Source organism: Stegodyphus dumicola, chromosome X1, assembly GCF_044657685.1.
Source record: "Stegodyphus dumicola isolate Sdum_Otavi_A_Nest chromosome X1, ASM4465768v1".
Taxonomy (NCBI): Eukaryota; Metazoa; Arthropoda; class Arachnida; order Araneae; family Eresidae; genus Stegodyphus; species Stegodyphus dumicola.
In genome coordinates this window covers 61,854,673-61,871,353 of record NC_140780.1, presented here as the reverse complement: position 1 = coordinate 61,871,353, position 16,681 = coordinate 61,854,673, and the positions used below count along the sequence as shown (strand labels likewise).

The 16,681-nt window shown below is 31.3% G+C and overlaps 1 protein-coding gene across 1 annotated transcript in view; it reads right to left on the bottom strand.

The window, feature by feature from the left end:
- Positions 1-16,681, bottom strand: part of LOC118197406 (uncharacterized) — a 103,056-nt gene that overhangs the window by 11,889 nt on the left and 74,486 nt on the right. Inside the window, exons 5-10 of the mRNA XM_035368914.2 lie at positions 14,168-14,423; positions 11,650-11,799; positions 10,815-10,881; positions 8,355-8,401; positions 7,209-7,287; positions 3,720-3,900 (exon numbers count right to left, since the gene is read on the bottom strand). Coding sequence (XP_035224805.2) covers positions 3,720-3,900; positions 7,209-7,287; positions 8,355-8,401; positions 10,815-10,881; positions 11,650-11,799; positions 14,168-14,423 — 780 coding nt within the window. The remainder of the gene's footprint in view (positions 1-3,719; positions 3,901-7,208; positions 7,288-8,354; positions 8,402-10,814; positions 10,882-11,649; positions 11,800-14,167; positions 14,424-16,681) is intronic.

Here is a 16,681-nt window from a genome sequence, read left to right as displayed (position 1 = left end):
ACTCTGAGAAGTTCGTTTTCCGGCGTTAGCTTTTTATCACCTGAATTACTCGACAAATCTGAATCCAGTCCAGCTTGTTTAGCAGTTGTGAATCACCCATGTAGAGATAAAGTTAGACGGAGTGCGCTCCGACATAACAGGGGTAGCGTCATGGACCTAGGTCCATGACGCTACCCCTGTTTCAGTTCAGCTGCGCAGTTCAGTTCAGTTCAGTTTCAGTTCAGCGTTTGGTTTTACTTATTTTGCTATTTTACTATATTTTACCTGATTTCTTCACATGTTTAAATTTCTTAAAAATACCGAGATTTTTAAATGAAACATTTTATTTTACGATTGTTAATGGTTATTCGTAAGTTATACATTGAACAGTCCTTATTTACTTCATATTTTATGGTTCTGTTTTAATTTAGATGCTTTAAAGTTTCTCATTCTGTAATAGTCTTACCATTACTAAATCTAGTACTTTCTATCGTTATTAACTCATTCGCATTTTCAGCCTTTGTAATTTCTCTCCTGTTCATATATTTCCTTTTAATTTTTAATAAAATTTATATCTGAGTACCTGCTTTTAAGCTCTTTGGTGCTACCAATCCTTAGTTTCGAACCTCGATTACTTTTTAGCCAGCTTGATATATTCTGAATTTTTAAAGCGAAATCTTAACTTTCATACGTAATTTTAGAACTATATTGACTATTTCATGCACGCATGCACAAATTTGTCTTACTACTTCTAACATTTATTGCCTCTTAATTCAGCATTTTTTGTTAATTTTCACCACTCACAGTTATTTTCACATTTTAAGCGAAGTGGCTATGCGAATTTTGCAAAACTATGTTTTCCTGCACTAAATAATTTCAACTCTATCTGCTCTCATAAAAAACCTTCAAGAGAAACTAGAGACTATTTACGTCCCAATCGTCCCATGAACAAGGGAATTCAAAAAACCAACATTTCAATACCGAACCAGAGTTAAGTTACTACTGTTGAATGGTTTTACTCAACAGCATCTCTTTTAAACTTTAACACTTTACTTTTAGTTCTACCATATTATCATTTTAACTTTTTTAATGGCTTTTACTTTTAATTCTAACATATATCCTTTTATTCGGTAGTTCAGTATCAACCTAATTTACTAACCGACTTCACTGCAATTTATTTCATAACTTCTCATACTTCAGTTTTCATGAATTAAAAAAATTCAATATTTCATTATTTCTTACTCCAGAATATAGAATTCACAGACTGAATATGTGTGTCTAAATATACCTTAAGGTATAATATTTTGCGATAAGAAGAGGTTATCATGCATTACTTATTTGTAAGCATCCTTCGAGATTTCCAACTTTTAGTGCTTATTTCACAAGTTTTTCAAAATCATTAGGAAATACACCTGACAATCTTTACTCTATTTAGAGACCATATACTGCTTTACGAAGATTTTTGAATTATGTTAATAATAACATTCTGTTCTAAGCACATAGACTCAGAATATTCCTTTTATCTAAAATAGGACACGATTTTCATTCAGGAATGTCAGTTTTCATTAATATATTTTCCGAATCATTTTTTATGAACAAAATCTTTTTAAAGATATACATACTTTTGCACAACATAACCATTACCGATATACATATATTTACAGAACCAATAAAAAAGAGTAAGAGATATTTACACCAATGTACATTATATTTTCGAGTATTTTAACTTTCATATATTCCGAATACAGAAATTTCTTCATAAAATCCTCATCATATTACCTAATATTAATTTGTAATACCGGTTTAATGAGATATAGCAGCTTTTCAGTACAACATTTCGTGCAAAATATGTTAAAGATTTTCATAATTACAGGTGCAAGTGCATATGATATGAACTTTACGCATTTTCGAGGATTGTAATTTAATTAATAAGAGTAAATGTTATATTCAGATTTTGCTATATTGCTGTCTTAGTACAGAATACTGATCTTAGACCCATTTTCTTAACATATTATTAAGAACTAAATACGAAATAATCATGACTTACTGTAGAGTATTAGAACATTTATTTACTCAAGACATTACTCAGATAAGGATAGAACCTTTATCGCATTTTAAGTAACTTAACCAGAATTTCCGAAAGCAATCAAAGTTACCTAGATATGAGTCTTAACAGATTCTTATCGGCTTCAGATTTATTCTGATAAATCTGAAGCCGATAAGAATGTGAAAACCTGAAGCTTGCTTTATCTAGTCTTATCAGTGCATATCCCACAGACAAAAATTATGAATAATTTTTTAAGCAATCAGATTTTAAATATATTTAACACTGATTCAAGTAAATTTATTTAACTTTCAATTAAGGTTTTAATATATTAAGTTATATAATTTTAAATAATCTCAATCACGGACCATATTAAAGGGATACTTGTTGCGAAACAAGAAAGATATTTTTTCCATCATTTTTAATTTGCAAAAATTTGACATTTAAGTCAATATTTTGAGATGAATCACCTGGTATAGTTCGACCGCCTCATCCGCGACCATGAGCGCAAACACGCATGCGCCATTAGGACCGAATTATTCTCAAAATAGGGTGGAAGAATGGGCATTTTCTTTTTCTCGAGCATATCTCTTTCTAAAGGTCGTCACGTGACCTTTCAAGTCGCAGCAAGTAATAACGCCCCTTTTTGAGTTGCGTTTGAGATGGTTGAACTATAAATATGTTAATTTATGTTAATGCTTTTGCGAAAATCGTTACCAATTATTTTTTAGTCAGTTAAGTTTTATTTCTGTGAATATCCTTTAATGTTGATGAGCAGCGTAATAATAACGTCAGTAGCAAACAAAGTAGCACGAGGAAAGACAAATTGAGAAACTTGGTCAGCATTTATGACAAATTCATCAAAAAACGTTAGAATTGCCTTCAACCTGTTCTTTTGTATCTAGGTATCGAAACTCGTATGGCATTACTAGAATCTAAACAATCTTTTTTCGCGCCCCTTTTGGCAAATTTTTAAAGTGCAGAGAGAAATTATTTTAGAAAAGAGAAAGGGATTCTATTTTTAGAAAAGAGAAGGGAAATTAATCTACGCTGCTAATTTAATCTTTTACATATTCTTTATTTCTGTTACACACGCACACACACACACACACACACATATATATATATATATATATATATATATATATATATATGTAATAATAAAATTCCATAGTCAAGAATACACTTAAAATTCTAACTGTATGTTCTTTTCATTTTTAATGGCGACGTTCTCTTATTTGAAAGTACGTGGAATTAAATCCACAGCCCCGTAGTCAAGTTCTTTTTCCCGCCTTTTCTACACGTACAGTTTTAGAATGTTCTGGAGATATTTAAAGCGAACTGGATTGGCTGAAGAGGCTGACGTCATTTCTTGGAAGCTCCGCCTTTCCAGAGGCTATAAAAGGACTCGCAAAAGGAATATCGGGAGCTTTTTCTTAAATGTCACGATGCAGTAAACTACATATAAAAAGTTATTAGTAATTCTTTTTATTTACTCCGGATATCTTATTTTTGTAACTGCTTTTTCTCCTGAATAATAATAAATGGATCCTGTTTTTTAAACTTATCGTCTGATTATTTAAGCTACGACTAAAGCTGATACATCACATATATATAGTATATACACGAAGTTATATTGGTAGCCAAAGAGAAAATAAACTTTAATAAATATGTGAAAAAATTATGAGTTACATACCACCGACACATTCTTTGCAACGTCAGATATGTGTGCCCACCTCATTCTGTCTTCCATAGTCAACTGGTATGCGTTTGCATTTGCATTCATGATGTTGCTCATATAGCTGAATGTCTGATTGCTGTTGTAAGATCTTGCTGAAAGAACTTCGGCTTTTTGTTGTTGTTGTTTCCATTTACGGCTGTTTGGTAAAGTAATACAAGCAAATTAAAGTTACTGTAAAATTATTTTAATCATGCAATAAGAATAAAATAAAATGGAAGAGCTATATATGTGATTTAAAAATAAAAATATATTCTTACAAGAATCGCTTTTGTGCATAGTTGTTTTTATACATTACTTAAAATAAATTTATTGTATATGCTGCTTCTAACTGAAATTGTTTGTTCAAGCAACTGCTTTCATAAGATGGTTGTGGAAAAACACAAAAGGAGTATCTCGTGTGAATAGTCACTGGCTTTACATTAGGCGACAAAGCAACCTTAGATTGGCGCAGAGTTTGAATAAAACTCTATCTATTTCATAAGTTTTATCAGGTACAGATCCCTGCTCTTCGGGAGTAAAAAATGTTTGAAAAAAAATTGTCAGAAACCTGTACCAATCCAAGTTCTTTCCTCTAATTTTAAATTCCACACTCAATGTTTCTCTTTTAATTAAATCTTTGGCTTCTAGATCGTAATAGTATTGATGTAAATAAGAAAAACATATTTATCATTTGACTTGAAGTAACAAATAAATAAATAAACGAGAAAATACTTAAAACCAAATAATTTACATAATACACCTTTGGCCGAAATCTTAGTGTAATGTCTAAGATTACCAGATCTCTAAGTCAAAATGTTACATTTTTACCTATATACGGAAAACTTATTATGACTGTGTAAGGATCTTAAGTTTTACTAACTTTTACTTTATTTTAAAACTGTACCGCCCTTTCTTATTTTCTACTTCCGGCCAGAATAAATGCGTTAACTTGTTTATACAAATTATACTTGCTAACGCTGAAGTATTTAAGTTGTGACTTTTTGCCAAGAGCAGCAGACGGGGAGTTTTCTTACGGCTATACTTCGCTCGAGCTTCAATCAGTTGCTGGCTGCCTTTAAGGCCAGAGGTTTTAGTCCTCTTGAAAGCTACAGACGTATTGTGGTTTTCCGCAGTTTGCGTCCTACATACGTAGTAATTTAAAAGGACAGTGTTAGTCATTTGTGTAAAGCACTCAAAGTTAACTTGTATTTTTAGTTAATTAGTAGTTTTTATACTTTTACGTTCAGATCACAAGTGGTTGGTCTTTGTATCCCGAAGTGCGGGAGCGCTTGTAATACCGTGGAAAATAAAGGGTAATTTGACCCTTCTCATCTTGTAATCTATTCTACACTCCATAAGACATAGTTTGTAACCAAACTCACTGTCTAATCAGGACACGTCATGTTCGCCAAACAGATTAAAAGAAATACGTGTCCTGATAATGTAGCTAGAAGTGGAAATAAATGCAATGCCAGTATACTAATGTCTGAGTAATCATAAAAAAACCATTGTAAATCATTAATAACTTACATCTTAATGGATGCTTTTACAAAAATTGCGTATTTCCAGACGATCTTGTTGGACAATAATTGTACAACATTTAACAGTAATCAAGAGGTTAGACATGTCAATATGGAATATACCCAGCCAGAACTTAGTTATTGCTATGTCGTGTTATACTTAGCCCCAAGTAATCCATACTTTCATGGAACATTAATCCACTTTTGCTTCCGAATGCAGATGATTTCATACTTGTTTTCCATAGTGGATTTTTGAGTTCCAACCTTTCGAGTCCGAGGACTTTCGAGCATCTATCTTAGGTATCCCATACGCATTTGATTGAAGTGGTTAGGTATTTCCAGACGTATTCTATGGTCTGGGTAGCATAGCAGCCAGTCGAAGGTATTCATAGCGCGATCTCGTGTATCTGCACTATTTTTTACACAATCAGATGCTGTACCATGTACCATTTTCATACTAAATCAATTAAACTAACCTTCATTTGTGGAAACTACTTTGGTCCTATTCATTTGGATACAATGCTTTTGAAAATGGATTTTATATTAAGATCTGGATAGAGAAACAAAGCATTTTTGAGGATGTAATTCAATTTCTTCAGACATCCAAAATGATGTAATTAAGTTTGATCGAACTATCTAAATGTTATGATAAAGTTTGACATTCTTGCTAGATATAGTTGAAATACTATAGATCAGAGGTTTTCAACCGGTGGTACACAAGAGAAAAATATGTAGTACGCAAATAAGTAAAATATTTTAACTACTAATTAAAAAATTAAAACCCCAACATCCTGATGGAGTTTTTTTCTCTAACACACGTAAATTTATGCAATCTGAGCTTTGTTCAAGAGTAGTGGTGGTGGTAGTAGTACTTTGTAGTGGTGGTACTACAAGTTTTCAATTTTTGTATAGATGGTACGCGTTAGTCAAAAGGTTGAGAACCGCTGCTATAGATCTTCAAGAATTTTTTAAAAATTTTCTGTGCATTTTATATATATTTGAATTATTAGCAGCACACCTATAAACATAATGATTATTTTATTTACTTCGTTAATTTATTATTTTCTCATTTTAAACTTTGTGTCAAATTTTGAAAAGTAGGCAATTCAGTTACTATTTTCAGTTAACTTTGTGCAAGATATGGATACAAATACAAAGATATGCAACTTATTAGCTACAAGTAAATGACAAGATCAGCCACATCTTTTAAATGACTTAACTCATTTTATCCCCTGATTTCCAGTATTTATCCCCTGATTTCAAAAATACTCCACTATGCTAGTTCAGCATCTACAAACGCCCATTCTGGTTTGAATTAAATAAACTTAACTCGAAAATTTCCTATCCATATCATAATTATTACATATAACATTGCATGTAACCTGTGATTACAGATGTGATATCATAATCGACAGTTTTGTACTTTTTTCCTGCTTTTAGTTGTTTGATAATTGATGAAATACTTCGGAATCTTTTCAGTCTGTCCTAATAGAAAATACTGAAAACGCAAGTTTAGTTTAAAACTCATTTATAAAACTCTTAAACTTCCGAAACATCACAAAACAAGGAAAAGAAAAGTTTAAAAACTTAATTAGAATTAGAATTAAATAAAGAAAAAGTTTATTATTAATTAGCTTTACAATAAGATAAGGGAAAAGTGTACTGTAAATTACTGGAAGACAAGCATTTCAAAATTTATCAAGTTTCTGTTTAGTTTTTAAAACTAAACAAAAATTTAACATTTTGGGAAACTGAAACATATTTTCCATTGTAATTTTTTGTCCTTTAAGCTGAAATCAAAATTTGCAGTTTGTAATAAGAGTTTAAAAAAAATGAAAAATTCAGAGGTCTGTTGCATTAAGTAGCTTATAAGTAACCTGTAAAAGTCATTCTACTTATAATTTTCAAAAGAAAAAAAAGCCTTATTTTGAAATATTCAACTTACTTCCAAATGCAAAGACAGGCAAGCGTTAGTAGAATGATAATGATGGCAGCTAAAGATGCTCCCAAAGCTACTCCAAGAACTGAAAGACAAGAGATACTCAAGATTTGGAAATATAAATGAATAAAGAAATAAAAATAAATATGGACATAAATTACTGAGCGAATTTGATTGGTAAATAAAATAAATTCCCTAACATATTGATATATAACTTATAGTGGGTTTGTGTCAAACTGTATAACTGCAAGAGGTTGTGCTGATCTCGTACAAACACAGTTGTTATGAAAGTGGTGATGTAGGGAACCTCATTTCTGCAATGGCTACCGGACTGTAGAAAACAACAGTGTTCTGTGGATTCATGAAAACGAATCTGGTAATAAATGTCGCATGGTATTTTCTCTTAGAGTACAGATGATATCCTCCTAATACCGCATTAAACATTGGTACCAGCATTTTAAGAATACAGAAAATGTAAGAGTGCTGCTAGACCTACCGTTTCCGAGGAAGTTGTTGTTGACCGAGTCAGATAAGCTTTAACGAGAAGCCTGGATTAATCCATTCGTCGTAAAGTTAAAACCCGGAACTTACACTCGTCTGTCGATATCTGAACATGCATTGTCAAGAACTTAGCGCTTTTGATCAAAGCGTTGAAATCTTGAAATGCAACACAAAGTTGTTCATAGCTAATGAATGATTAGGGAGGCAGAGATTAGTTGAATTGCTCGAACTAGTACTTTTAATAGCCAGAGTGATCTTCATCAGCTAAGGATTAGTAGCCTCACTTATGCCTCAAGTAATAGAAACGAATATGTGATGCAGATTCACTACTCTGATAACTGAAATAAAGGGTGTCTCTGAGAGTGTCTTAAGAACTATGTTTAGCGATAGATTGTGTGAGAAATGAAAATGTGCCTTTACATAGCTATTTTACACCCAGGAACACGGGGTCGTTTACATGTCAAATTCCGCTACGTTTACATGACAAATGCCTTTGCTGAGTATTTGTTAGAAACTTTGGATGTTGTATCATAGCTGCAAATAAAAGTTTTCACGAAAACGATAATATCTTTCCTAATTAAATTTCGCAAACTCCAGTCATTTCCCTCAGTGGAACTCATTTATGTAACTTTAGGTGAAAAAATTACATACCTTCTCCATCTATTTCGCATCGGGATCCGATGTAATTGCCTTGGCATCTAAAAAATGGGGGGAAATAAATGTTAATTGCACTTTTTATCTCAAAAGCTACAATAATTAGTAAAATATGGCATCTGGTTATTTTATAAGCATTCGCTTTCATTTGATTTCATGATTTCCATTAAGGAGAACTGCATTTGAATTATTTTGCAGTTTCAGTTCTTGCTTATGTCGTAGTGACTATAACAAAAAATGATTTGTAGCGCAATAATTCTTCTTCATTATGAATATAAATTTTAAATATATGAGAAACGGCATTAAAGTAATTATCTTAGTACATTATAGGGGATGAAAATCACTGGATTGCTTTTAAAAATCAACACACACTATTCTATTCACCGTTACTTTGAGCAATGCACTGTGGAAAAGTATAAATGTTTAAAGGGAAAAAAAAATTATGCATCTGGCTTTCCTGCTTCACTTCACATTTGGGGGATTAATCGAAAATGTACTGCATGATTTCATATTGTGCGTTTCACGCACGAAAACGAAAGACGTTACTTGTAGAAAAGCACAATTAAACTGCTGGAAAAAGAACGGCATGTTTTAATAAAACTTATCGACAGACGAAAACAAATGAAGGGTAAGAGACATGGAGGTCTAACGAAAGCCGTGATATCTAAATAACACATTAGTAAGTAAAAATTAAAGTAGAAGTATATAACTGGAGCCTGTATATACAGAAGTATTATTCCAAGAGAATTTCATTCCATGAAGTTTTATAACGAGTATAGCGGTAATCAGAGCAGCATTACTTATTGAAGTACATGAATTCCCGTCACAATTTTGGAGATGACATTATTGTTGTATGGGGCTTTTTTTTTTATGGAGTATGGACTAAATCCACTGATAACGGTGAAAACAGCTTTAACCTTGACATCTTTGACAGTTATACTGTATCAACCTTTGGGACAATACTACGGCGATAAGAACCGTTGAGCCAGCATGAAGATGCGCTTGGCCACAGAGTGATATCAATTAAATAATTTTAAAATATACTTGCGGGAAATTCAAATGTTAACCAAGAAGTTTGCCTTGATATCCTTGACAAGTTTACCTTATCGTTTCTTGGTCAATAAGAATGGCAATGAGAAATGTTGGTAGCATGACAATGCACCTGACTACAAAGAGACTTCAGTCAAGTAAGACTTTAGCAGAATTACAAATACCCTAACTAAATGAGACCGTAAGTCCTTCCGGATATTCGAAAGTATGACTACTAGAATTGTCTTTTCCCTGAAGGGTAAATACTGACTTACATCAATGGAAGTGAGATAATTTTATTTTATCTTTTATAGTATTTCATTTTATCAGAGATGTGGTTATAAAAATATTACAACTGTATTCAAGAAAAAAAAAAACAATATTTTATTCTCAAGAATAAAGAAACCCTCCACACATAAAAAAAAAAAAAAAAAAAAAAAAAAAAAAAAAAAAAAAAAGAATTGCATGACACCGAAAGGCTTAACAGACAGTACTTGATTGTAATTATGCTGCATGTTGTAAGACAAAAATTCCTCGAGGAGAGAGCATACTGATATGTATTTGCATTATGAAGAAAGCACTTAAGGGCTATTTGCCCAAGGGATAGGATGCTTTCGTGAAGGATTTTCGAAGAGAAACTGGCTCATATTCTCGTTCCGCATGAGGAAAACCAGAAGAACTTCCAACAATCCATTCACCGAGATATGAACCTTTAATAATAAAGTGCAAGTATATTCAACGCTTTTATTACTCGGCCGTTGGTGGGCGAGAGAAATGACATAATCTTACTATGTTTATTTAATTTATTTTGAGAAAATAGAGTTCTTGTTATGGCTAATATTAGTTTAAAATCTATCTATTAGCGGATACGTACTTAAAAGTCTAATAATGTTCATATTTCGGCATCTGTGTCCTTGAGGTGTCTAGAGAACAAGGAAGAAGTTATGTTAAATTTTACAGCGTTAATAATTAACTCTACAAGGAGTAGCGTTAATAAATTTTTAGTTAAGTTTTACCTCTTCTTTATGTTACGTGAGTTTTAGAGCTTGAGTTTAGCTCGAAGGCAGTAAGTTATACAAAACACAAAGAGGTTAAACAAGTAGTTTCAAGATTCGAATAGATTTAACTTTACAAATCAGACAACAAAATAGGAATTTTGGTATTTATGCTTTCTATGCGATAAACACTGGTAATAGCATTGCTAAACAATGAAAGCTTATTTCTATAGATACTTTATCGGATTACAATTCGAGCATGCCTTGGTTTTACAAATATCAGTTAAGAAATGTAAAAATACTTTCTAAGGTTAAGCGAACTTTCTTTATCTGATAAAAAATACAAGAAATGCCATTCTTAATTGTAATTTAATGAGAAATTATGATATAAATTAATAAGTCATTATAAATAAAAAATGTTCTCAGTTCATACTTGCAATGTTTTTGTTCTTTTTCAACAAAACACTGGCCGTGAAAAGAGCAGTACTCTGGTGAACAAGCTGAAAAATACGATAAATCTCTTTTAGGTTAGAAATCTTTTACTCTCTATATACAAGAATTAAGATATCTGTCAACCACAAAATCCATTTGACATGAAATATGATTATTACGATGTTCAAATATAAAAAAACATATCAAGTTCACTAAATAAATAAAAAATATTAAGATCACTAAACAAATAAAAATACTAATTGTAATTTATACATGAAATTTTATCTGCGTAACTTAATTAAACATGAAATTTATTAAATTATAAATAAGAAGAAATTGTTTAATATTCATCTATAAAATACTTTGTTCTACATCTCTTCATTCTCATAATTTAGTTTTATTTGATTTTCAAACAAATACTGTCAGTACAATCATAAAATTGAAATTTGCATTTTCCTGCGGTGATCTTTATCATTTTAGTTTACTTGCTACTACATAAATAAGTTTAAAACTAAATTCAAGGCTAGTTGTTTATGTCAACGCAATTCCTTTACGCCTTAAGAAAAATTCCCTCTTTATGGAGGAATTTCTGTATTAGAAACAAACTTTTATTAAGTCATACATGGGAAAAATCAGCAAAACTTGTAGGCCAACCCGACCTATTGAGAATCAATATTTAGTAATTTTAACTAATAGACTTCTCTTTTTTTAGTCAAAATTTAGAAATAATAAAATTATCTTTGCCTTATAGAATATTATCTTTACATTTTTTCTAAATTTTATAACTGATGTACCTCACATTGTTAATCTACGACCATCACTTCTCTGGTACTTACCAGAACATCTCCTGCCCCTCTGACGCTCGTTATGAATGAAAGGGTCGACGTATCCTGTCTTACATCTACACAAGAATGTACCGAAAACATTTAAACATATAGCATCAACAGCACAATCATTTAGGTTCGAATCTGAGCATTCATTGACATCTAGAAGAAAAATGAATTTCAGATTTAAGATATAAAACTGTAAATGTAGATATAAAAAAAATCAGATCTCATATTTTAATTGTAATGATTTTTATATGATTTAATATCTCAAAAACTGCAGCTTATATTTGAAAGTTTCGACATAGTAAATTTCAGCTTTATTCTATTAGAGATATCTTCGCAATCTGCACTTCAGAAATAACAGAAAAATAATATATCTATTCAAAAATAAAACTTTTTTTCTCTTTTTTTTTCCGGCTATACTTTTGTTTTAAAATTTGTATCATAACATCTTATAACGAGTATTTTGATAAAGGAACCTTCAGAATGAGAGGAAGGGGTACTATGTACGTAATTATTACTATGTACAATAATTACGCTGTTAAAAATCCTAAATAAACCTCACAGTTAATTATCGTACACATAAACTGCATAACTACCGCTAATTATAATAGCCACGATTAGCTGAGCAATTTGAGTTTTCTCTACACTGATCATTGTATTATGCCTGAAACAAAGAGTTAACAAAAAAACACTAGTATTTTCTAGTTTTTCTTTGTAAATAGTAGTAAAATAGTATTTAATCAGCATTTACATTCTAATCAGAACTAAAGGAATTCGAACATGCTCTCGTCAAATATCCGTCTGCAATTTTTTCCTTAAATTTTAAACCTGCGTAATTTAAAATCGAATTTACTTTATTGATTTGATGTATCACAGATGCTACGTTAGATTAAAAATAAAGCAGGAAACGAATAAACCATGAAATATTTTATTGCCTTTTTTATAGTCGAAACGAAGTGTTAACTAAAATAATCAAATCATTCTCGAAACTATAATTTTAAAAAGCAAAGATGGGCAACCTTATTACGACGCATTGCTTAACCCTGTGTTTAAAAGACATAAAATTGCGTCACTGAGTACGGGAATGATAATACAAGTAATAAATGGGAAGAAAAAAGGAGAAAAATTTTCAGTTTTAAGAAAAGCTTATGAATTAAACCATACAGCATAATAGCGATACCAAATCAGTGATCTTAATGTTTTATTTGCGCAACTAAATAGGAAAATGCATATCTGAAAAATCGGAAAATATATCTGAATACCTAAAAAAATATTTGAAAAAATTTAAAAGAAATAAAAAGTATCTGGTATTATTTCATGGCTTGATTTATTCTATACTCCCTGACAATTATTAACCACTGTTTTAAAATTTTCCTATAGGTACATTTAATGCAATAAATGAAATATCAATCATACATTAAGTCAAGTTTTAAATTTTCTTACATATAATTCCTTGAATTTATAGATGAGGGTTCTAAAGTATCATTTAAGTTTCTGACCCATTATTTTATCTCAATATCCTTTTCTATCAATCTTGTTTCTAGTTCCTTGCCAAAATGTAAACTTTGGCTCACGCAATATTCAAATGAGGTAGAAGTAAAGAGAATTTAAAGGAAGGTTTTTAAAGGATGAAATCAAAGCGTGTTCTACCTGCTTAAAAGCCACGTTGCGAAATTTGATGCAAAAATTCATGCAATTCTGTTTTCTTGCTATAGTGGCCAAAGAATTAATTATAAGTACATTGCTATCCCCCACAGTTTTCGAGGAAAGTATTAATCAAAAATAATGATGTCACTTGCGATGTAGGGAAAATAAACTGTGGGATAGACGATTTAAAATTTAAAATAAATTATTAATACGATCGTAGAATATTTGTAGATTGTAAGCTAAAAGAAAAAAAACCTAATAATTTACCGATCGCACAATATATGCAGAAGTCTTAATTCTTTGTTTAATGCATTTCATTTGCAACCGGTGCATTTATTGCATAAAAATTATCGGGTCTCACTTGGCTGAAAATCATGTCGAACGGCAAAACTTCGCATGTTGAAATGCTACTGAAACATCTAACATTAATATTTTCTCAAACGAACTGCAATGTTAAAGAAGTTATTTATTCAATTTTAATATTAATATTGCTTAAAATAATGTCCCCTGTTCCTGAATGGATGTGACGTCATATTTTTTCATCTTTTACTCAAAAATTATGGATCCTAGAGGTACAAGGTTTGGGCCAAGTTTTGTACATTTTGAGTGAACAGTAACGTTATGTAGAGATTTTATGATATTTACAGGACATCCTGTATACATACACGCACATTAAACTCTGCAAATTCTTAAATAAATTTAGTCTCCCATTTTTCATGACAACCGTGGGATATTTTTTATTGGACACGATTATTGAAGTTTCAAAGAACTGAACATGAATTTCACACATTACTGTTGCAACGGGAATTATAATACAGTAAGTTAAATAAAACAGTATTGAATTGTATTATAAATTTAGCTATATATCTCTTTTTACCTTCAATAGCAATAAGAGGACTCAAAGAACCATCGACAGAAAGATGACTATCTCCAATGTTTTGATTTCTCCTCTTTAAAGATTCAGCAATTTCTTGTCTCAACCTTAATCGAACAGACTGCGTTCTAGTAGATTCTTTTTCTTCTAAGAAGACTGTAGAGTTGATTATTAATTTTCCTCCGATATGATAAAACATATTGACTGTCAAACCAAGGAATGTCCTCGAAAAAGCTGTTTGCGAAAACAATGATGATAGCTAAAAATAAAAACCGAAATTTATATATTTCTAACAAAGTAGATAAAAAGGCAAATTTTCATGTAATTGATAGGTAAATAAGAAAGAATTCTAAATATTTAGATATTTCCAAGCGTTATTCTCACTGAAACTGCCTTCAACTAGTTTCACAAAGATAAGTAAATATTAGGCATAACAATGCAAATAGTTCTTCTAATAACAGACATATAGTGCATAATTTTATGTGTATTTTGCTTGAAGTTGTTCCTCGATTCCCATTTTGTTCCAGAAAATATAAGTGTTGATAAATCAGTTAGTTGTACATGTGGAGGAGAACATGAATCTATAGGAAGCAGAAATGAGGTTGATGAATCTTTTGTGTGGAGCAACTGCTGAATAGTGTCCCATTGTGTTCTGAAAGTTGTTTTTGAAAACTTCGTTTTGCAGTCTAAGCTGTTCATGAAACAATTTGGCTTATTCTTTAATAAATCACTAGAAATTTTCACACTACACTTACAGGAAGATTAAACCAGGTTATGAGAACTTGGTCTAGTTCCAAATTTTCCCTTTTGTTACTGACTTTTCGACAAACATTTTATTTCTGATCCACTGTCAGAAAAAAATTTTAACAGAAAATAAATGTTGAAATGAGAAGGAATAAGCAACAATGCTGTTAACATGGGCAAGAAAGATACAGCCGCTATTTCTGGAGTACATAGCCGTCATAATATAAATAGAACCTTCGGAAAACCGTAGCGTGTCAATGCGGTAAGTTTGAAAATGAGCTCCAAAATTCATGCCGGAAATATGAAGGAACCGGATAATCGATGGCTGGATGTTTGAATATCAACCTGCAGCCATATGTTGTGCGTTTCTTAAAATGTGAAGATGTTAAAACCAACTAAATGATGAAAAGGATGAAAGCACAGTGCAGTGTATGTGTCCTTACAGCAAGTATGTTTATTCACGAGTCGTGTGAATAAACAACACACTTCTGACTTCAGGTATATTGTTACTGTATGACTCTGCAAATTTCTCGTTTAACGATTGCGACATCCCAGACTATGAAATCTGAAAGTTCATTTTTTTTAATCTGACATCTTTCCCAATAATTATCATGTCTTCTGACTGCTCAAAGAGGTGACGCCAGGTAAGCATTTCCGATTTCCGAAGCGTTTAACGCCGCAGTGTACGAGTGACTATAGTTACAACCAAAAGAAGAATTCTCATGAAGTATCCATTCACTTCCAACGTTCTAGAATACGTGCACTGCACATCTTAGGACCTACATTTAAAAATGATATGCATATAATTTTTCTGTATTTTTTCATTTGCCAGATAATATATAATTAAGATCTGTAAAGGGAGTTAGGTCACACTTTAAAGAACCGTGTGCATTGTAAACTAATGCTCCTCATTATGTTCTCACTTGCCTATGCTGGTAGACAAAATTTATGATAATCAGCAATATAATCCTTCAGTGCCACGCTAATGCATAGAAAGATATTTTTAAAAATGTTTCTGTAATACCATAGACTTACTTTAAAGAATTTTTATAATTTTATAATATTTTTCAGAATTAGGGTCGCTTATCTCTCTTTCTCACTAATATTATTTTATGGTTAGTATTTCCAATCTATACTGAAAATTATCTATTTCGTGGATTCAGAATCACCTGTGGATTACAGATTTTAAGCAGTTTTTAAATTCTGAGAGCTGAGTGAAAAGCTCTTGAACTATGTAATTTGGCAGCCCTAGCATGCTTTGCAATAATATAATAAATCCTAACTATATGTAATATAATGTAATAAATATGAAAAAGTTTCTAATTATCAGAAAAAGTTATTCAATTACCGTTAATTTTACCGACAGCCGAAAACAGTTTCCCTCACCTGGTTAGATCATATTTTATGTAACCATGCAAAACTAGCTGTTAGCTTTAATTAGGTAGTGCTAAAGTGTCACTCCATTAAATCAAGGTTCGAATTTCACTTGAAGTTGGCTGAGAAAAAGGACTGCAGATTTATGAAGTTGTTTCTCAGTGCACTGCGCATAACCTATTTTCATAACTCATTCTTCATGAAAAAGATTTCTAGCTTACATGTACGGGGAGATTTCTATTAGTTTCAAGCCTAAAACACTCGTAAAAGATAAATGTTTAAAACTATTTCATTGTTTTTCTAAATAGCACCTCTTGACTTCACTGCAATTAGCACCCTTAAGCTTCGGTTTCCAAGAGAAAAAAGTGTTTTGTCGCAGCCTTCAAACCATTTCTAAGC